At 48.4% G+C, this 21923-nt stretch overlaps 1 protein-coding gene across 6 annotated transcripts in view; it reads right to left on the reverse strand.

Moving 5' to 3' along the window:
• The window catches only part of APBA1 (amyloid beta precursor protein binding family A member 1), a 209479-nt gene that overhangs the window by 14088 nt on the left and 173468 nt on the right, over positions 1-21923 (reverse strand). For 4 of the 6 annotated variants that reach the window (XM_053907789.1, XM_053907792.1, XM_053907788.1 and 1 more), the window contains 7 exons: positions 20409-20448; positions 16880-17025; positions 9441-9476; positions 8357-8443; positions 7540-7725; positions 3776-3955; positions 874-1086 (listed from right to left, as the gene is read on the reverse strand). In XM_053907789.1, coding sequence (XP_053763764.1) covers positions 874-1086; positions 3776-3955; positions 7540-7725; positions 8357-8443; positions 9441-9476; positions 16880-17025; positions 20409-20448 — 888 coding nt within the window. The remainder of the gene's footprint in view (positions 1-873; positions 1087-3775; positions 3956-7539; positions 7726-8356; positions 8444-9440; positions 9477-16879; positions 17026-20408; positions 20449-21923) is intronic. The other 2 variants (XM_053907790.1, XM_053907791.1) reach the window with 2 other exon arrangements.

Below are 21923 nucleotides of genomic sequence, written 5' to 3' on the forward strand. Positions count from 1 at the left end.
CACACACACGCACACACACGCACACAGCTATGTTCTAGGTCACAGGCCTTCAGGAAACCTCGAGGGATGAAACGAAGTCATAGAACCCAGTCTGCCTGTGGTGTCACAGTGCTTGGCTTGGAGCTGGGGTCTCTAGATACTGAGGTGAAGGAGAAATGTTCCTCCTGGCCATGCAATCAGCAAGTTCCAATGTGCTCGAGAAACTACACATGGATGTTTCACTTCTCAGAAGAAAATCTAATTTCTTCCTCTCACATATTCCCATTAAAGTTTCATGTGAGTAGCTCTTCTCAGCCTTGAGCAAGAGTGTCTGTTCAGGTTGAACGAGAAGGAATGGCATTCACACGTAAGAAGGAACACACAGCCCGTACCAGGAGTTCCCCCGCTTCTCAGAGCACCTGGCACGTGTGGATCATGTTACATAAGCTCTGGGGGTGGGGGGCACGCTCACTAGGATCACAGCCACGGCCACTGTGAAGGAAACCGTGCTCTCAGACCTGAAGCATTTCCATGATTTGTAACAGGGATGGCCAATCACCTCAAGTACATCTAGCGGATTATCAGCGATTATCTGGATTACTGGGCTGTGGAACTTTGGTGGAGGCTGGGTGCAGGCTTAGGGGAATAGAGTGCTGTGACTGGTTAGTGATGCCTGCGACGGCACAGACAAGAGAGTGGTGTTATGCGAGTCAAATAGACCGCCTTTGATCAAAAAATGATTTCAGGGAGGAGCCTGTTAAGAGCCTGAGGGCAAGCCCATGCCTTTTGTGTTTGTGTCCTCCTCTGTGCCAGACCCTCAGTTTATGTTCATAGTGCTAATGACTGAAATACAGTCATACTTCATCCTTTTTGGGTTTTCCCATTTCCAGGTACCTTAATAATGCTCTGGCAGGTGGACAGAGGCAAGCCCACCAGGCTGGTGCCATTTATGGACATGATCTGGTCCCCGATATTCAGCTTCCCCGATTTCTCAGCGGGGCCTCCATGCATCATGTTGGCGATGATCACCGTTGGCAAGATGGACCCCCAGCCAGACTCCACAATCACCACACCCAGGATTTCTCCTTTCTGCTTCTCTATGAAGACCTGAAAGGGAAGGAAAAAACAAAACGACAACACTTAGAAAGCCTGAATCAGTAACCCCAGGGTAGTGACACAAATCAAAATTTTTCCCCATTTCCTATCTGGACTCAAGAAAGACATTTCCCTCGGGTGCCTGGGTGGCTTAGTCGGTTAAGCATCTGACTTCGGCTCAGGTCGTGATCTCACAGTTTGTGAATTTGAGCTCTGAATCCGGGTCTGTGCTGATATCTCAGAGCCTGGAGCCTGCTTCAGAATCTGTCCCTCTCTCTGCCCCTCCCCCGCTCATGCTGTCTCTCTCTCAAAAATAAACAAAAAACATTACAAAAAAAAAAAAAAAAAAAAGGAAGACATTTCCCTGAGGTTCCAACCCAAATGAGTCCTGTCTTCTCTTGATTCCATGGCATTTGGTAAGAAACACAGGTCCATATGATTTCTTGTAATTCTCATGCCACATAAGCAATCTTGTCTTGGCAATATAAACACAAAGAGCACCGGGTGCTTTTTTCTGTAGTCCCCAGGGAGGGGGAAAGAGGCTGTGTAGGTGGGGACTTTGGTGGTGCCTTATGGTTTCTGGAAATAGCTTTTGGGTCCTATACACCGGCTGCCCTAGTCCCCAGCGTTTCACAAGTTCTCTCCAACACTGAAGATTCTTGTGTTAAAAATAAATAAATAGACGTTATAGACATTCTCTCTTTGCAAGGAGAAAACTGAGGACGAAGGGGAAAAAAATGATGCTAAGCTTATCTCCACCGAAAGGTTGGTCGAGGAAGTGGGAAGGTCATATTTTAGATGGGCATAATTGCTTCCTGGGCAGGGCAGAGAAGACAGGAATCAGTGTTGGTTATCTGCAGTCTCGTAAGATTTGTAAACACTTTCTGGAAGCATCTGACAAAGAGAACGTGTATTTATTTATTCAGATTCGCAGATACACACACACACACACACAGTGGTGGCGGCTGCTGAGCCCTGACAAAGGCTCCTCACAGGCTCATGTCCCTTCTCCTGGCTGCCGAAGCCCACAGCTGGCCGCTTCTCTGGAGAGCTGCCCAGCGGGACACATTCCCTATGACGGGCTGTTCAGTTGTGTCCTCCTCGAAATTCATATTCTCCAGTATCACAGTATGACCTTATCTGGGGGCTCCTGGGTGGCTCAGTCAGTTAAGCATCTAACTTCAGCTCAGGTCATGATCTCACAGTTTGGTATGTGAGTTCGAGCCCCGCGTCCGGCTCTGTGCTGACAGCTCTGAGCCTGGAGCCTGCTTCGGATTCTGTGTGTGTGTGCCTCTCTCTCTCTATGCCCCTCCTCCACTCACATTCTGTCTCTGTCTCAAAAATAAATGAACGTTAAAAATAATAAATAAATTTAAAAGAATACGACCTTATTTGGATACAGAACCTTTGCAGAGGCAATCAAGTTAAAATGAGGTCATTAGGGTGGGCCCTAATTCAGTATGACTGGTGTCCTTACAGGAGGGGAAAGTTTGGACACAGACACACACGCACATAGGGGAAGATGATGTACAGACACAGGGATAAGACAGTCATTTCCAAGCCAAGGTGAGGGGTCTGGGACACACCCTTCCCCCACAGCTCTCAGGAGGAACCGACCCTGCGGACAACTTGATTTTGCACCGCTAGCCTCCAGAACTTCGACGTTTTTTTGTTGAAGAAACCCAGTCTGAATACTCTGTTAAGGCAGCCCGGATACACGGATCCACCCTCCTCCAAACTTGGTCAGTCAACGACTGACCAACACAGGGTACAAATGTCTGCCAAATCCTTTGGCCCAAGGTGGGACAAGTCTTCCCTGTGACCCAGGGCTTCCTCTGGATCAGAATGAAGCTCATCTCCAGCAAGGCCACATTTCTCTAAGCTTAGCGTCCCTACCACCCTGCTGCCCACACTCACTTTTTCCTGAGTGCCCTCTCTCCCCAAATCCCTTGAGCAAGAATCCCTGCCTCAGGCTCTGCTTCTAGGGAACAGAGGACACCAAACCTACATCGGTGGATAAAAAGAGCCCTTTCTAATACAGTACTTTGTATCTCCTTGGGGAAGCCGAGCCCCTGGACTAGACTTTGAAGACACCCAGTTCCGACCTGAGCCCTGGGGGGGGCCTCTTCCACACAGACCCCATGCTCCAGCCATGCTGTCTCATTCATGGCCCCCCAGACAGCTCCAGGCTTCTGTACTTTGGCCCAGCTCTCTGCAGTCTTTTACACTTTCCAAAGAATACCCAGACCTCCAGCCCAGCTCCAATGGCTGCATTTTCCTCCAGACACTCCTGCAAAGCTCCGTCTGAAGCAACAGGCCGCCCCTGGAGGAGCACAGAGTCTGTCACCTGAGACCCGACATCTCCATTCTCACAGCGGTCTTTGACCAGTGCTTGTGCTCAATACCATCACTAAACTTTTCTGTGCCGTTTCTGAGACGGTGGGCTTGGGAAGGTGGGGAACGGGTCCTGTTCACCTCTGGAACCCACCCCAACTCTCGCTCAGGACTGCCCGGCGCAGAGGACGGTCCACCTTGGTGACAGGCCCTCACGAGAGGGGAGCAGGAGTCGGGCCTGAGTCCCCGGCAACGTCCCGCCAATGACATGCTCCTCCCTCAACCGTCCCACCTTCCCTCCCCTGCAGGGCTGCCCCCGCACTCCTGGGGCTCCTGCCCCTCCGGCCGAGCTCAGAGAAATACCTACATCTTTGCAGTTTTCCGACTTGGAGAAGTGGATGAGGTCGTCGTTGTACATGTCCTGGGTGTTGAGCAGATCACTGTACTCCTTCTGGCTGAGGTCTTCAGGGTTAATCCCGTTGGCCCTGAGGAATTCCTGGTATGCCACGCTGAAGGCCTGCCCGATGGACTGTGCGATCAGCTGGGCCTGGACGGTAGCCGGAGAGGGAAGACAGAGGTCAACGAGCAAGCCCTGCTGGCCAAAGTGCCCGGGTCCCTGCAGGACCGGGAGCCCCAGGCATCAGCCGGGCCGGTGGGTTGACACGCGGCACCAACCCCTGCGAGGGGCCGTTCCCAGAATGACTAGGGACGTGTTTCACTATGACGGTGATCACAAGGGAGCCACCGGCATCCAGTGAACAGGAGTCAGGGCTGCCGGACCCACTGCCACGAAGAGGACGGTCCTGCCCAAAGATGAGCCACTCTACACCCTGAACAACCCCGAGCCCACCGGACGCTTGTATCCATGGACCACCCGGATCAAACCATCTGAGTCCAGGGTGCCTCTTCAACTTATATAGAACACAAAGGCATTAACTGCACGGTTCTAGTTCATGTGGAAGGTTCCGAGCACACAGCTGCTATGTTAAGTGAGAGAAGATGATGACTGCTTCGTCCAGCATTTTCCCCAAGACGTAAGCTTCAAGATTTTGGAAAATCATTAGCAGCAACGCTATCGGTGGTTATCTGGGTGGCCAGCAAATCACATCGCCAGCAGCCTGTGTATCTGCTGCACACTGAGGGCATTCTGCATGAGGGTGGGGCCCGTCTACACGTCCATGTTCCTACTGAGCTCTCAATTCAAAAGGTCAAATAAGAAGGGTTTCCAACATTCAGCTAAACGCTGTCGGTGTAAGCATGGGACAGCTCTGCTATTCCTTCTGGAATGGCCGGGCCTGAGCATCAACAGGCTGTAGTAAGTACAATTTTATTTGGGCTTGCTTTCCTTTAACTTTCCTTTGCATTCCATTTATGGCAACGCTTTAGTCTGTGGACAAATTTTCAAAGGGGGAGGTTCTATTACCTATGAATTTTATTTCAGGACGGTAACGGGGCACCACAAAATATCTGTAGTAGGAAGGGGGTTCTGGGTCCCGTGGAGTTGGAAACCCTGATCGAGCCCAACCTGTAGTTTCCAGGTGAGGAGGCTGAGGCCCAGAGACGTGAAGGAACTTGCTCAAGGTCACACAGCTCACGGGGCAGGAACTGTGCTTCCGTAGGTTCTTTCTCGGCAGCCTCTCCCTGCATTAATTCACCCACACTATGAATTCAGCTCGCTGGCCGCCACCAGCATTTCTCACGTGCCTGTGCTTCACTCAGCACTAGCCAAGGACCGTGACAGCAGTCCTCGCCTCTAGCCTGTGACTGATGGGAGCACGATAGTGCCACGGGCCCTCATCCTAAGCTCTCGAGACGATGTTTCAGAATTTAGAAAATTTTGGATTTTAGAAAGGCAACAGGGTGCATGTATCACACACGGTCTAAAAACCCCATTGGAACCCGGGGAATTTCCCTGTAGCCAACAGTAATATTCCTGCAGCAAAATGGAGAAGATTCATGGTAAGCTGGAAAAATCCTAGACATGGTCTCATGGCAGTCCCGGAGAGGCTTATCAGCCCATGGACTACAAAAACCCCTTTTGCTTCTCGAAGCCCTTTAGACTTGGGAACTATGGGTCTGTTTCATCGCCCCCGTTGGACAGGCAGGGAATAGAGGCTGAGAGGTGAAGGTAGCAGTTTAGCTAAAAGCAGCTGATGAACACTGAAATCAGAGCCTCCTATGGTGGCTGGCTGTAGGCAAAGAAATGCTTCACTTTTCTCACTCTGTGAATCTGGTGACTTCACACGCACAAGTCATGAACAACGAGGACCACCGCCCAGTGTCCTGAGTAAAACCGGGAGCGAGGCATCACTACAGGCACGACAGGCACATGTGGACGGATGACCTGAAAAATGGCAGCACGCGTGCCGTTACTGACGGAGGCCCCTGGCAGATGCACAGGCTGCTGCTGTGTGCGCGCTGTCTCCCGGGGCCACACGGCAGCCCGTGGGGGAGATGCTGTCGTTTTACACAAGCTTGGGGGCCTCACAGCCTGTAGGCGGAGGCAGGATCCAGATCCAGCTTTCTCGGCTCTGGAGTCAATGCTCTTCTGTCCTTTGCTTCAGAAGCAAAGGGGGTAAAATAAGATTGCTGGGTCCGCTCTTGTCACACCTCTTGCTTCCTCATTCCTTTCATCATCTTCCCAGAAGCCTGCACAAAAAGGGACCCCCTCCTTAGGAGCTCAGAGCCAGCTGGGGGCAGCAGAGGGTCATGTGGGCATCCACATGCCTGGGGGGGGGGGGGGCGTGCAGAGCTAACCCCACCTTTCCAGCCTGACTGCAGGACACTCGAGCCTTAAGCTTCCAAGTGTCACTTCTGAAACTTTGAGAAACTTCCAGAACTCATTTTCTCCCCGTCTGCATGCTTGGCCTCCAGCTTTCAAGGAATACCGGGGAGGATGGCTGCCTTCTCAGCGATCTCGTCCCTAGGGGGCTGTATTCTAGGGAACCAGACCAGCGGACGATGGTTCAGAGAGCGTGAGCGTCTCCACTCCCTGTGGCTGAAGCCCCGGGGAAGAGCAGCTGGCCTTGGACTCCTAACTTCTTGCAGGAAGGCAATTTACTGCAGCTAGATGAACACCCTCCTGGAGAAAAATGGCCTCATTTAAGGAGCCAAGGCTCCCACAGGCAATTTTCTTTAGCTAAGGGCTCTCTGCTCAACATGAGTAACAGTGCTTATGCCGCTGTGGCGGGAGGAAAATCAGCACAATGATGCGGACACAGCCCCACTGGGTGCTCTATGGTTCCAGACCTTCATCACGGGGCCATGGCCCCTGGCCCTGAAGGGAGCTTCTAAGACCTGCCAAGCTTGAGGAGAAGCCAGATGCCTACGAAGCTTGAAGCCCAGAGGCCTCCCCAGCAGTTCCAGGGATGCCTGGGGGAAGAAGGCCCAAGGGAGGAAGGGGCCCTGCCTCTGCGGTGAATGAATTTTCTCCGTTGACTGTGATGCCTGGGAAGATGGGGGTTAGGACTCACTGGCTTGGTGACAGGAGGAGCTGCTGGTTTTCGTGAGGACAGAGAGCTGGCAGGCAGTGCTCCAGCCGCTGGCGGGGGTGGGGAGGTAGAAGCAGGAATCCTAACTACCCTGTGGTCTAGAGGGCGATCCTACACAACTGAGAATGGTCCTCCCCAAATGCCCTCATGCCCAGGAGACATGCGCTTGGGGCCCTCATGGGTCTGACTGCTTTCCTTCTCCTCTTTCCCCTCATTCTAAGCCATCCTCAAACTATACCAGCGGGCCCCTACCTCAGGGCCTTTGCACTTGCTCTTTTATTAGTCTCAGTTGATGCAGGTCTCTCTTCAAATGTCACTTCCTCAGACAAGGCTCTGTTGATTATCGTACCTGAAATAGCTCCTGTCCTGGCTTTATTTTTCCTTACAGAACTTCTGGCTATCTAGCTTAAGTACATTTATCTATTTATTTTCTATCTCCCTATGAGCATCATACTGAATACCTTGTCTGTTTATTCAGCCTTGTATCCCTAAAACAGTGCTTGACACATAGTAGGTGCTCAACAAATATGTGCTTCATGTATGATTGAGACCGACTCAGGTTCTGAGAAAGAGAGAGAATCTGGCCCACCCAAAGGCAGCCCAGGTCACCCAGGGGGGAGATCCGGGGAGGCATCCTTACATCCTCAGACTCAAAGACGTGGCATATCATCTTGTACTGCCTTTTTCCATCCTGGGATGGGTGGGAGGCTTCCACATTCTCCTGGGAGTTGGAGCGGGGCATCCGCCTGCGGGCCATCAGTACGACGATGTTCCCGATGTCTGCTATATAGGAAATGGTCCTCAGAGGGTGGTCCATCATCGTCTCCTGGAGGGCATAAGGGAGAGGATGCTGAGTCGAGAGCAGCATCTAATGGCCCGTGAGAGAGTCTGTCACCCCACCGCCCGGCCAAGTGCAGTCCCCGTGTGGCAGGTGGGGGGTGGGGGCTGGGTTCAAAGGCTGCTGCCAGATTTACATGCACCCACTCAGGCCTGGGGGCAGTTCCCTGGACTAACAATGACCCAGAGCAAGAAGGGGTCTGTGGCATGTGAAATAAAACGTTCAGTCGTTTTACAACCAGTAGAATCTCTGGTGGAGAAGTTCAAGAATAAAATATCCACATGTGATGGTTGCACTGTGCGTGCGTGCGTGTATGTGTACGTGTGATTTTAAATAAAATTTTGTAAAAGGCGAATCTGTTCAAGGTCACGAATCTTCTCGTGAAAACTTACGAGAAGGATTTGCAAACAGCATCCATGGCTTATTTTTTCCTTAGATCTCCAAGGGAATGGTCCCAGAGCACCACAGCCCCCTCCCCCGCAGCGGGCACCGCAGACACAGCCTTCTAGCTTGTTTGGAAGCCAGCAGCTGAGGACAGGGGACCTACGGACATGGGCACAGGCTCGGAGCGGCCACGCTGGGAACTTCACCCCGGGAAAGGTGGCCGGCCAGCTAATACCTGTGTGTCGGCATTCAGTACTTTGATTCTCTGGGTAGAAATGAAGAGATCCACCTCGGTCATCGGCTGAGATTCGCCTTCGGGAGCCTGAGAAGAAAGATGCACCGAGGGAAAGCTTAACGCCTCACCCCGACTCGAGGGCACAGGAGCAAGGTTAGCTCACACACAGAGGCACTGAGACACAGTCACCAGAACGGCAGGGCTGACTCCAGATTGCGACTGCCAAAGCAGAAGGGACCACAGAGGTCGGACTCACGAACGAGGGTGAGCGTTGCCGGTTAAGGGGGAAGACGCCCAATCCCCTCTGCTTCTCCCCCTACAGAAGAAGGGTGTGACTCTGGGAAGGATGGTCGTGAACTGCCCTTTCTACAAGGCTTTTGGAACCCAACGGACTGAAGAATAAGGGCAAGTGACCCACACCCCGAGACCTTGGAGAAGTCAGAGTGTCTGCCCCTGTTCAAGTGATGGGGGACAATGTTTACAGCAGGAGCAGTCATTTGGATGCAGTTCTGGTAAAAGGGTCTTCACATTCGCACATCATCACAGCGACACAGAAGCCGTACCCACTCCTGAAGCCACCCCATTAAGGAGGAGCCCCAGATGCCTCAACACCCCATAGGTAGCCCACAAGCACCTAGAAGCTTGATAACCAAACAAGCACATCCGTCTCGTTCACTTAGGGTTTAAGTCCGCACAGTGTGGTTATTAGCGAGTTTTCTTTTTTGCATCCAGCAATCTGACAAATCCACAAGTCAAACGTGACTGTAATTGAACAGACCCAAGTCCCTGCCACATTAATGCTCCTGAAGGGTGGGAACTTTCACACTCCTGTAGGATTCATTTAGCATCTCCAATCCGCTGCCTGTTGTCTCTCTGATGTGAAATGGCTCATGAGCAACAGAAAACAGCCACTTTGGGCAACTCAGTTTTGAGAAACGTTGGCTAATGGGGCGGTTCAAAAAGAAATCTGAACGAAAACTTGCTGGATGCAGAAAACAAAAACACAAAATAATAAAAAGGCAAAACGTAAATAAATGAAAAGAACAGGCATAACACCAAGCTGATGACGTTATTTGTACTGCACCTTCTTTCTGCTTTTGGCTAATTTCTGGGCCATCTGCTTAGCATGGAAACAGAGACAGGAGAACAGTTAGAAAAGAATTTGCAGAGACTCAAAGCCAAAAAGGGAATTGACAAACTAGTATCAATAGTGCATAAAGCATTTCTGTGACAGGAGAACTGACTTTAAAAAAATCCTGGTCTACAGACAATCAATTTCCTAACTCACGATTTCGTAGGTGGCAGGGGCCGTAGGAGGAAGGAAATGGATGGAGGTGCTTTTTCTATGTAACTGCAATCGCTGCTTTCAAAGAACCAACTTGGTTCTGTTGATTTTCTTTATAGTACGCCTGTTGGCTACTTCCTTGATTTCAACCTACATCTGAATTTCCTTTTACTTTCTTTGGATTACATTTGATTTCTTTTTTCTAGCTTCCTGAGATGAAAATTTAAAGGACAGATCTTTACACTTGTTTTTTCCCCAATACATTTATTTAAAGCTGTGAATCTCCCTCCAAGCACTGCATTAGCTGTATCCACAAATTTGTCATATTCCAATCTAATTATCCCTTCAAAATGTTTTCTAATTTCCACCGTGAGTTTTCCCTTGAACTTTGGATTATTTAGAGTTGTGTTATTAATTTTCATACATTTGGGGATTTTCTAGTTTTCTTTTTGTTACTTATTTCTGAATTAATTCCACTGTGGTCAGAGAACATACTGAACGTGCTGGGTTCTTAGCCCTATGATCCAGAACATCACGGACTGTGGTGAATGTCAGGTGGACTTCAACATTCTTCAGTTGTTGTTCAACATTCTTCAGTTGTTGGGAATAGTGTTCTACCAATATCAATGAGGTCATTAGGTTGGTTAAGGGTACAGTTTAAATCTTCTGTGTGCTGCCTGATATTTTTGTTTGTTCTAAAATTTACTGAGAGAGGTGTGTTAAAATCTCCAGCTGTTACTATGGATTTGTCCCTCTCTCCTTTTCGTTCTGCTAATATTTGCTTTATCTGTTTTTATATCTGTGTTATAAGGTACATACAGATTTAAGGTACTTGTGTCTTTCTGTTGGATTCATCTTTTTATTGTTCATCTCTAGTAATAATTCTTGCCTTAAGTTTGTGTACTATTAATACAGCCTATTCCTAACTAGAAATAGATTAACATTCGTCCCCCCACCTTTTCTCATAAGTAAAAGAGAACACAGTTGGTTAAAAAAGAGAGACAGACTGCAGCCAGATTGTCTAAAACTGAATCCCCGCTCTGCGACCTACTAGCTGCGTGACTTGGAGCGAGCCGCTTCATGTCTCTGTGCCTCAGTTTCCTCATCTGTAAAATGAGGATAAAAAACAGTATCTACCACATAGGGCTGTTGTGAGGATAAAATAAACGTGTGCAAAGCTCTTAGAAAAGTGTCTGGTGCATTACGAGCGCTACATTTGTGTTGGATGTTACAGGATTATAATTCACCTACGTCAGAATGTAATTTCTTGGCTCTTGGTAAGGCTTGCTGGATATACACAGATCCTGTACAAATAATGGTGAGTCAATGGCCAAACCACGCACGCTGTTGTGGTGACGGGGGTGGGTGGAGGACTGTCTGCTCTCTCATACTCCTTCGTACTCACCTGGGGAAAAGCCCTTTTGCTCCCAGCAGCACGTCTCTAGTTCATTAATGAGTCAAACGGGGGTGTCTGTTCTATCTCACTGGAGAGAAACCAGATGAGTCGGCCATCCAAACACCAAGTACCTCATCTCTGGTGCGGCCAGGAAACTAGGGCAGCCCTCCTCTCCCCCCCAACCCCACAGCTCTTCCTGGTGGCCATGAATTCATGGTGAACAGTCTGCTCTGGCAAAGTCAGAAGGCAGCAAGCGCAAGGGGTATCGTAACTGCTGCGTGCGATGGTGGACGTGTGTCCGCGTCTGAGGAGTGGCCCTGTGCTGATGCTCCGCCAGACCATGCTGATTTCTATGTGGGATCCGACAGTCCCATGCCGGGGGCGGGGGGGTGTTCTCATCTGCATCGGCTGCCATCCTCATGATAAATGACCACTGTGAGATCCTCACGTGCATGTGTTTGTTCTACCACTCTCCCTGAAATTATCTGGCCGGCATATAAGAATTTGTGATATTCTCGATACCAAAACCTAACAGCTGTGGGACGGGTCAACATTCTTCGCTGTAAGGAGCAGGGATCTGAAAGGGTCCTCCTCTCAGAGGAAACTAAGTCTGCTGCCAATGGAATAACCACACTTTTTTTTTTCTTTTTTTAACTGGGATGGTTGATGAAGAAAGAGAACCCAAATGGCCAACCGAGTTTCATGAAAGGCATCCTGAGATAATTTCTATGAAGCGAAGGAGATTTTATGCACCTAAAGTAATACCAGGTGCTCAACCACACGTGCTGCTCAGGTGTCCTGAAACCAATTCTAATCTGAAGTTTACACACGACACGCGGGAGACGGTCGGGTCCGGAATGAGAAATGGCAGTAGCAGAGGAGCCCGAGAGGACTAGAAGGCCTGCGTGTGTCGTAAAGCAGTGAGTGACAGCATCCCTTGCAATCCTCGTGATTCACGGGACCGACTGCGGCTTGCCCCTCAGTAAGCTGTGGCACCAGGGACATAAACCGTGGAACTGTCACTCACCCTCTCACTCTGCGAGGCGTGTTTACTGTCGTTAAGACTCTCGAGGTCAGTCGTGCTGGGGATCCTCCGGACTCTTCTAGCTTTTCTTTCCCCAGCTGACATCTACGGGGCACTCGCTAGGTGCCACGTCCTTCTGAGCAGCTCACATGTGTCGCAGTGCGAAAGCTTTGGGCCACCCTGTGAGGTGCCTACCGTACTCTCCTCTTGCAGAAGCGGCAACTGAGGCACAGAGAGGCTAATTAACATGCTCAAGGGCGCTCAGCTGTTAAGAGGCAGGACAGAGATCGCAGCCCCTGAAATCTCACTCTACTCTCCAAACTACTAGTTGTGCACCTCGGGCAAGCGTCTCAGCTGTAAACCTCTCAGTGTGTCAGTGAACAGGGCTGATCATACCCACCTCACAGGATTTCCCACCCCCTTCATTTTGAGGAGTAAATGAGATCAGTGTATGTGAAGGACGTGCCCCAAGTGCTCATATACCCTTTTCATGTTAATCACAGGCTTCTTTGAGTCACGTGGGAAATCACGTGGCTTGCACAAAGCCTCACTGGTAGAGATTTTCATTCCACAATGAAGTCCTGATTGTTGACGGTTAAAGAAAACCTTTCCAGGAAAGAACAGAAAAATCTCATCTTTTTGGGACAAGCCAGGGAAGACAAACATGAGAACGGGTGATAATGAGAGCTCCTGAAAAAAGCACAGCAAAAAACATCCAACGCCATTTGTGAGTCAAGGACACGAGCTTCACAAATGTGGGAAGGATGGAGACATGTATGCCCCGTCCCGCGTGGACGTGAAGCAGTTTCCGGGGCTCAGGGAAGGGCCCGGCAGGCCAGCCCATCTTCCGGCCGAAGGGCAGCGAGCAAGAGGGTGGAGTGAGGCATGGATGCAGCGGAGAGAAAGGAAGACGGGGTTCCAGCCGCGATGGCTTCAAGGCTGGGTCTCTAGGCAGGGTCAAGGCACGGCTCCCACACTGTGGGACGAATGGGGCGTCTCTATCTACGGTGCTAGAGACACTGACAGCACGTAGGGCAGAAGTTGCTCCCAAAACGTGTTCAGAGAATCTCAGCGGCACGACTTTCAACAGGCACCCCACAGCGATCATGTATTCTGTGTTCAGATAACGACGGGAGTTTCTGGTTAAACAAGGTGAATGAGGTCTCCTTAGTACAGGACTTCTCAAAATCTTAGATAGGAGAACGTATGTGGCAAATTCAAAAAAAGGGATCTATTTTGCGGCGTTTCTTGAGCTAATGTGCCGACAGAACCTCATCGGCGGGAGGCACGCAGCGTGATTGGGATGCCCCAGAGCACAGAGAAAAGATGCTCCATGAGGATGGTCTACCCCTGTGTTGGACAGTGGTCCCCAAATTACAGTGTACCTTAGAATCTCCCTGAGGGCTAATGAAAACACAGATTCCTGGGCCCTACCTGCCCCCCACCATGAATTTCGGACTGGGGTGAGCCTGAGAATCTGCATTTCTAACAAGTTCCCAGGTGGTCCTGATGCTGCTGGTTAAGGAATCCCATTTTGAGAACTACCTCTTTAATGCATTCCTTAGTCGTATGGGGGCTTCCTAAAAGGATATTTCTTCTCAGAAATGACGAACAACAAAGGCAGAAAGGATACATTAGGGAGGGTCCAAAGATGGAAAAAAAAAAAAAACTTAAGAAAAATGGCAGATGTCTTCTAATTCTGATGTTGCATTTAGATCCACCTTATTTATTACATTTTGAGAGACGGAAAGGCTTTTAATTTCAGATTCCTCAACCTGCCTTGAATTACTGTTACTTAACCAACCGTCTTGGTTCCCTTATTAGACTGCAAGTTTCTCAAGGTCAAGGATTGGGTCTTGGTTAGTTTTTATCTCCTGAGATGCCTCTCACAAGGGTCTGTAGAGGAACAGTTTGCTTTCTGAGCCAAATTCCTTTGTTTTCCTCTCACGTTAACTAGAAAATTTCGGGCCAAACCACAACTCCAAATTCTCTCCCCATTTGGCAAATAAATTTATAAATTCTTCAAGAAAATATTAATTCTGCAAACTCCAAGTGCGAGTCAATGAGCACCACAACAGACCCCCAGGAGGGAAGTTAAAGACAGTTCTGAAAGCCCAGCTTCAGGTTTGGTGTTTGCTCAGAGTTAAAGTACCACAGACACCAGGGCCACCCAAGACTCATGGTGAGGAAGGTCTCACCCACACCCACTGGTCAAACTCTGTAGGCAGAGGAAAGAAAGAGGGGTAAGATGGGGGTCCCCATGGGGAAGAAGGGAAGGAAAAGGAATCAGAAACAGGAGGAGGAAACCCCTCTTGGTTCAGATGACACATCAAGGTAGAAATCACTTATTAGTTTGTCCTGAGGATACTGCTAAATGGATTTCCAAATAAATCCACACATTTCCCTCTTTCTTTCCTTCCTTTCCTGGACACTGTCAAATCTGTAGCTACCTTCCTCTCTGCATCTTTATAGAGGTGGCCTAGAATGACTCATTCCTGAAAGGTCAGCCTCTCTTTAGGAAACAGGGTGGCACCACATCCCTTACAGAAAGGGGTCTCCTACACGCATGTGCGGGCCCACAGTGCAGGCGCCCGCGAGACCATCCCCACTGATCCAGAGAAATGCTCTAGGTGCCCTGGTTCCCTCTATGAAATCTCAGGGCACATCCTGACACAGTAGCTTTCTAGAGGAGTGCAGAAATAAACCATGGGTCTGTGCCCCTAGCATTTGAAAAAGCATCAGGCTGGGGGTCAAGTCAAACAACTTGACGGGCATTTAAATTGAGGTAAAAGGAATAGGAGGCAGAATATATTTAATGACAGGCAACAGCCCCTTCAGATGCACAGAAGCACATCGCAAAGATGATACTTACAAATGAAATGTAACCATTTAACTTTACCACTCTATAATGAATTCCTTACACTACAATAATTTGCTGTAAAAAATAAATATATGTGTACCAGATGTCTGCTCTGCTCTAGGCAGGTCTAAAACGGATTTATAACCAGACAGCCTCATCTTGCTTGTTATGATCAACAAAACCGTCTAATTTTTTTGATTCAAATCAACCGTGGAACTTCTGGATACCGATCCTTTGAAGCCTCAAAGCGAACCTTCTGGTTTCTTATCAGGGAGGCTGGACTTTAAGAAGGGAAAACCGCGCTCTAGGACCTCACTGCGGAAATCGGAAGCTGTAATTCACAGCAAGCTGGGTCGTGACCGGGCTCTGGCTCGGGGGGCCACAGCACACGCTGAGCACGCCTTTACGTTCTGGGGATGTGCCTGCTCCCTTCCTCCAGGTCACATGTCACAGGGCAGTGGAAAGAGATACACTATCTGTGGGACTCAATGGCTCCCACTCAGGAGACCGATAACCAAGGTGCCCAGTATGATACCCTAACCTGAACGTGTGTGAAACCTGGATGGACAGAGGCCGGGAGAACTCATCTCAAAACAGCACAGTTTTGCCCTGCGGACCTTCAGGGCTCCTCTGGGGGCGGGCTGTTGCTCTGTTCTGAAGGAGTCACGTGAATGGGCTGTGGTGGTGCTCCCTGACAGGGGCTGAGGGGTGCTCTGGCGTTCTGTGGGAGTTACATCTGTATGCTGTCCACCTGCATCCAACACCTGCCCTCCTGCTCAGGTACACCCTGCACCCTTACTGGCTCGATTCACTTCTCACTTGTGCTGCGGAGCCCGAGGGCAGGGCTCTCCCTCTATACACGGCTGTTTTCTCTTCCTTCCGGAGACCTTGCCCAGCCTTGCACACTCAAGTGCTCAAGAAATCCTTTCTCCTGGATTAAGGACCCTAAGTGACTGGCCTACACTTGTTCTTCTTTCCCTTTCCATGCTGCCCCCGTGACACCAGGAGGTAACCGGGGCACGTGTGCACACGACCACACAGGAAAGGGAAGGGTTCCTTGAGGAGGAATGGGATTTTGACCGGCTGAATCTGGGCAGAACCAAATCCGGGGAGTCCTAACCTGTTCCAACTTGCTGGAAATACCTGGTTCTGGGTTTCGGTGGTGCTGGTATCCCCGGGGCTCCAGGTGGACTGGCCTTGTGGCCCCAGCATGGCTGCCCAGTGGTTCTAGGTGCTGGTGGTACTTACTGGCACCAGAAGTGTCCCTGGAGCCCTAGGTCTGTCCATGATTCCAGGTGGCGCTGGCATCATGGTGGAGATTCTAGAGCTCGGCATTTCCATTGGGATCAAACCAGTTCTAGCTGGCTCAAAGTGGTTGTGAATGGTTTCAACCAGATGCAAGTCGTTCTTGCTGGATCAAAACAGGCTTGCTCCTTTTAAATCTTGATAAGGCAGATCCCAATCGGTCATGACTGGCTCAAGCCTGTTTAAACACTGGGCTAGCTACCTCGTCATGGTTAGATTTGATCCAACGGCTCCCTGCGCCTGGAGCAAACCAGTTCAATCTAGCCTGAGCAGGATCAGCTGGCTCAAAAGCAGGAGGCTGAGTCTGAACCACGCCTGTAACACGAAGTGTTCAAGTCACTGACTGCGATGTGCGTGAAAATCCAGGGATAAAGCTCTCGTGCTGGAGAGGTGACGCTCAAAATGACATCGTTCCTCATGCTACCAGCTTTCCAAAGTTTAGGATCATATGTGCTTTTTCTTAACACTGGCCATTGAGAACACCCCAAGTATACAGCATTTATCCAAAAGGACTCAGGCACACCTTTTTTCTGTTGGCAGGTACACCATCCCAATCCGCTCTCTCCTACACTTGGGACTAGATATGCATGAGGTATGGGGGAGACCACCGTGGACGGCTCAGGCCGCCACCCCCACCCCCAGCACCCCCTTACCTTGATCCTGCTCACGGCTTCCTGGGCCTGCATCATGCGCACGTTTTTGGAAGGAGTTTTGTCTGAGAGCAGCTGGGTGGAGCCAAGGTAATTGGCAGCAAAAATGATCCCATCGATCAAGTCTTCGGGGTCACAGGGTCCGGGAACTGGAACACACAGAGCCGCAGGGGTGAGTGAAGCCACCCTGGGGTGGGCCCAACAAATCGCTGACCGCACAAGCACCCTCCCCGACCGCTCAGTGCCAGCACAGGTGGCCCCTGCGGTGGAGACCTTGAGCAGGTGCATCACCCTGCCAGTCCAAGGCACCTCTCCGGGTCTGCCTTCACTCACACCTTGTTTTCAAAGGGAAGAAACAATTTCTTCTTCATCCACTTTACCCAGGCCATTTACTGGGAGAAATGATGTGTTTATTTAAATATGAAACATACAACTCAGTGACAAAGGATGTTGTTTTTCCTGTTAGACTGGGAGCCCTTTGGGGACAAAAGACCATGTCATGTTCGTCTCTGGCTCGCGTGTCTAATCAGTGCCTGTCACCCAGGGGGCATCAAATAAATGTTTGCCAGACAAATGGTTAGGTGAGCAGGAGGCCGCTTTACTAGAAAACCTCATTTTAAAGCGCCACGTTCGCATCTCTCCCTTCCACTTTATGCATAATGGAGAAAACAAATCTTACCAATCGGAAAAATGGGCATTTGTTTGAGAAGGTCTGGATCCCTAGAATGGCCTCTGACCCCAGCTCTGTGAGGCAGATGACATTACCCTGAGTCCCCTGATGTCAACCTTGCTGACGTACAGGCTGTGGTGTCCCCAGCTTGCAGCCACACACGGATCAATTCCAAGGAAAATCAGAATTTTCTGTTCTCACTGACCAGCCTTTTAAATTAAACCTTACTTTTAACATATTTAAAATGGGGGCATCTGATTCTAACCATCATCACCTGCAAACCCTACTTGAGATTAAAACATGTCTGGGACTAATAAATGACTTGAGAACAGATGCACAAAGAAAGGCGTTTTAATTCTGCAGTGAAAAACATATGTATTTTCTTTGGCTTGAATGCCATATTTGGGGAGATTAAAATATACATTTTTAACCTACTGTTAAAACCCCAGGCTCTTAAATTAGATAACTGGCAAAGGAAACAATTTGCTTTTTCCTTTTGGAAAGCTAATCTGAAATGATTTTTATTTTTATCCCTCAACATCAAGCTCATCTTGAGCTTAACCAGCTGCTTCCCATGGATAAGCTACTTATCAGAGTTCAGTCTTAAAACAATCTTATCGTTTTCCTAAAGCCAAGGTGGTGGCTGACACAAAGAAATTAACAGCATTTTAGGAAAGGCCTTCACCAAGCATCTGCGTAGTCCATAAATAAGGAAACGTGTTGTTTGCCATATTCTCGATCTTTCCAAGAAAGGCTTCTGGCGAGTGATACTCAGCCAAACCGGCCTCAACTATGTGCCAGTGGTTCACCTTCTTCTCCAAGGTCACAGACTTCCCGTGCTGAAACTTTCATAGAGGTGAGAAGGATTCAGGGTATTTGCCACATACAGTTTTAGTTGTCCAGCCGGGAAGCACTACTCTAACTAAAATAATACATGGACGGGTTTGGAACCTATATTACACTTTGTAAAAAAGTAAAAGATTATCAGTCTCCTATCATAAATTCCCGTGCGGGGTTTACAGTGTTAAACATACTCATGTTTGCGCAAACAGGCATTGAGCAAAAAGATCTCATCTGGGATAGTAACTTTTAAAAACCTTCCATTTATTTTGTGAAAATAATGAATGTTAAAAGAAAGATAAAGAATTAACCACGTACTTCTCTACGGGCCTTCCAGGATTCTATGTTCATCTCTGAGTTAGTGCTATTCCCCGAAGAGGGTCTCTCGTCAACCATGGTGACTGTGGATATGCGGGTAGGTTTAAAAGCAATCCAAACAATACTTAAATGACTACATAAATGCCGACCAGTCAAGAGACAGTTACACTGGACCTAAATAAATTATGCATTTGAGATATGATCTTATGCCACTGATCCTCCAGGGATTTCGAGGATAATCAAATGTCACTGTTGCTAGATCATACCCTGGGAAAAAAGCCATTATGTTCGTAATTTCATTTTAGAATTTTTTTTTTAAAAGTTAAAAAAATTTCACATTATACTGGTCCTAAGTCAAAGAACTGCAGGTTTCGTTTCGGCCTCTGGAACGTGTTTGTCCTTTCAAGTGAGGCCTCCGAGTTGCAAACATGTTATGTCCTCACGCCTTCGTGAATGCTGAGTCTGGGGGAGCGTCGCTGAAGAAAAATGAAATTTCCAAACTTCCAAAAACTCCCCGAGGAGTACTCATGGAATTCTTGGGCCTCACAAAAATGGCACGAATAATTTACAGGTTACTCAAGAAAGAAACCTGAGTGAAACAAACCTATGAGCTTGACCGAGGCTGCAGGACTGCAGGGTCATAAAGGTCTAAGAATCCTGGTAATTCATTCTCACACTGACTATTCATTCATGGGATCCAAGGGCCAGACAGAGCTTCACGGTGGTGTTCTGGGTGGTTTCTAGTCCCCAGAAAATCCCTTTTCAAGAAAATGTCAATCTACCCTACCTGAAAAACTAACCTCCATCCTCTCTGGTAGAGGGTCGTGGCACCTCTAGCTAATGAGCACCTTTGTGTGGATGAGGAATAGGCACTCCGTTTGTGGGGCCCGACCTCAAGCTGGGCTGCCCCGCGTGGGCCAAGTTCTGACCCCACTAGGCCTCCTGAACAGGTGCCCTTGAGCAGTGAATCACCTGCACAACCATATGTGGCCACCGTACACAGAATACCATTTACCTGGAGAGCTGTGGAATCAGACTGCCAGCTCACAGCCTGGCTCTGAAACTTGCTAACTGTGTGATTTTGGGAAAGGCACTCACCTCGGCTTGAGTAAAAATGCCTCAGTTCTCTCCTGTGTAACATGGGGGTGTGAAGTCCACTTCACAAGATAGATGTGAGGATTCAATAAGTTATTACATGAAGACCGTGTATCTGGCACAGAGTACAAGCTTGATAAATGTTACTACACTTAACTCACCCAAGCAGGAGATGAGAATTATTGGGAAGGTCTTTTTTTTTTTTTTTCCTTCCCTAAATTTAGAGGACCAAAAGTCTCCTTTAAACTTCATTCCCACTTGAATGGTCCTTGATGGATGTAAGAGGCGTCCTGGACTAGAGGAGAGGAGATTTGGATTCAGATGGAGTGTGACCCTTTCTAAGCTGGAAACAGCCCTCAGCCTCCATGCACCCTCTCTTGGGTTCTCAGGGACAGAATCAGCAAAGGTGAGGAGGGAGGCAAGGAATCTTTGACAGGCTCACGGCTGTTTTCTTTTAGTTTAAAATTCTCTGATCATTAAGACTGTGAATAAGTGGTTCTGTGGCCTTTCTTCCCCACTATGGTCTTACCGCCCAGTGCTTCAAATACCCAAAATGCTAGAAGATTCATGCACGACTCAGTACTCAATTACTTCCTTTTCAGCTCTTACCTTCAACGTAGGTTGGGAATGAAGCCAAGCTTTTTCTTGACTGTAATCAAGACAAAGAGGTTTCAGAAAGGGCAAAGCGTGATGAAAAATGCATTAACACAACTTTATCCATGCAACATGAAAAATAAATAGATCACCAATGACAGATATTAATCAGGTGTCGACCGTTTTTGGTTATTACGGAGAGAAAGGTGTGAACAGACACACACACTTCTTATTAGAGGTTACCCAAAGCCCAGAACATCCATTCATATTTTAGGTAACCTGAAAATCTCACATTCCACAATTAGATGTCCATCCGCTTAAAAAGTTTCTAAGTGAAAAACTGTTAGATGAGTAAAAGCACCAACAATGTGATTATATATGTTGAAATCAAGAATTCTCTTGGAGAATTTTATTTCCCTTCAGGTCTTTGCTTCAGTCATCTCTCACTGTGCTAAAAATGTTTGCCAGAGTTTTCCTCTCCTCCTTTTGTCCCTTGTTGGTTTAAAAATTCCATCATGTAAGTGATTAGTATATGTTACCTTAACATAAGAACATAAACAAAGGAGTGAATTGAAAACTGTGGAATTTCTTACACTAAGTAACACCTCACAGCAAGGGTCTTCCAGCAGCATCGTTGGGCTATGAGCATGATTGGCTAGAAACCTTCTAGAACCTGACTGGATGGCAGTTTCAATGCTAGGTTGCAGAGGAACAATACTTACCATTTGGTTCCTCCCGTAACTGAGTGTCACAGAGAACTCTGAGTGGCCTAAGAGTAGGAAGTTCATTGCCGCTCTCGCCACAGAATTTGTAGCTGATGTGTTGGGGGCAGGGTGATGTGAGCATTGCAGGAGAGTGGAGAGCCACTGTCAAAAACAAGACTCCTTCAAACGAGCAAAAAGGAGGGTCTGCAAGGCCCAGGGCTATCCTCAGAAAGCCTAAAGATTTTCATGGCTAAGAGTCTAGTGGGTATGTCATTTCAATCTGTATGTTTTAGAAAAAGGGTATCTTATACAGCATAGCTGCTCAATGGGTTGACCTGGGTTGATGGTAAACTCTGGGGTGCCTGGCGGCTGGGAGAGGTAGGGCCTAAAAGAGGGGGGACATCAGGGGAACAGCTCTGTCTTGTAGCACCTTTGTAGCAAAGGGATGACTAATTAATAAATACCTGCACAACACTCTAAAAATAGTAGTGTTAACTGTTCTATAAAAAAAAAAGGGGGGGGGGAGGCAAACACACCCAGGCTTAAGACTCTGTTTCAATTCAAGACAATGACAAGAATTCAACACGAATCACACAACATAGCACACAAGGCAACCTGTCAGTAAACCTTCCGGAATGTGCCCGCGGGGATGAAATGGTTCGTCACACCGAAGACGGTGGGTTTCTTATTTCAGAAGGGATAACCTTTAAGGAAACTACAAATACAAGTCCACTGGGAATGAAAGGTCATTGGCTCCTTTTGTCCCTTGCTGGTTTAAGAATTCCATCATGTAAGTGATTAGTATATGTTACCTTAACATAAGAAC

This window comes from Panthera pardus, unplaced genomic scaffold, assembly GCF_024362965.1.
Source record: "Panthera pardus isolate Hobbes unplaced genomic scaffold, ASM2436296v1 HiC_scaffold_20, whole genome shotgun sequence".
NCBI classification, from domain to species: Eukaryota; Metazoa; Chordata; class Mammalia; order Carnivora; family Felidae; genus Panthera; species Panthera pardus.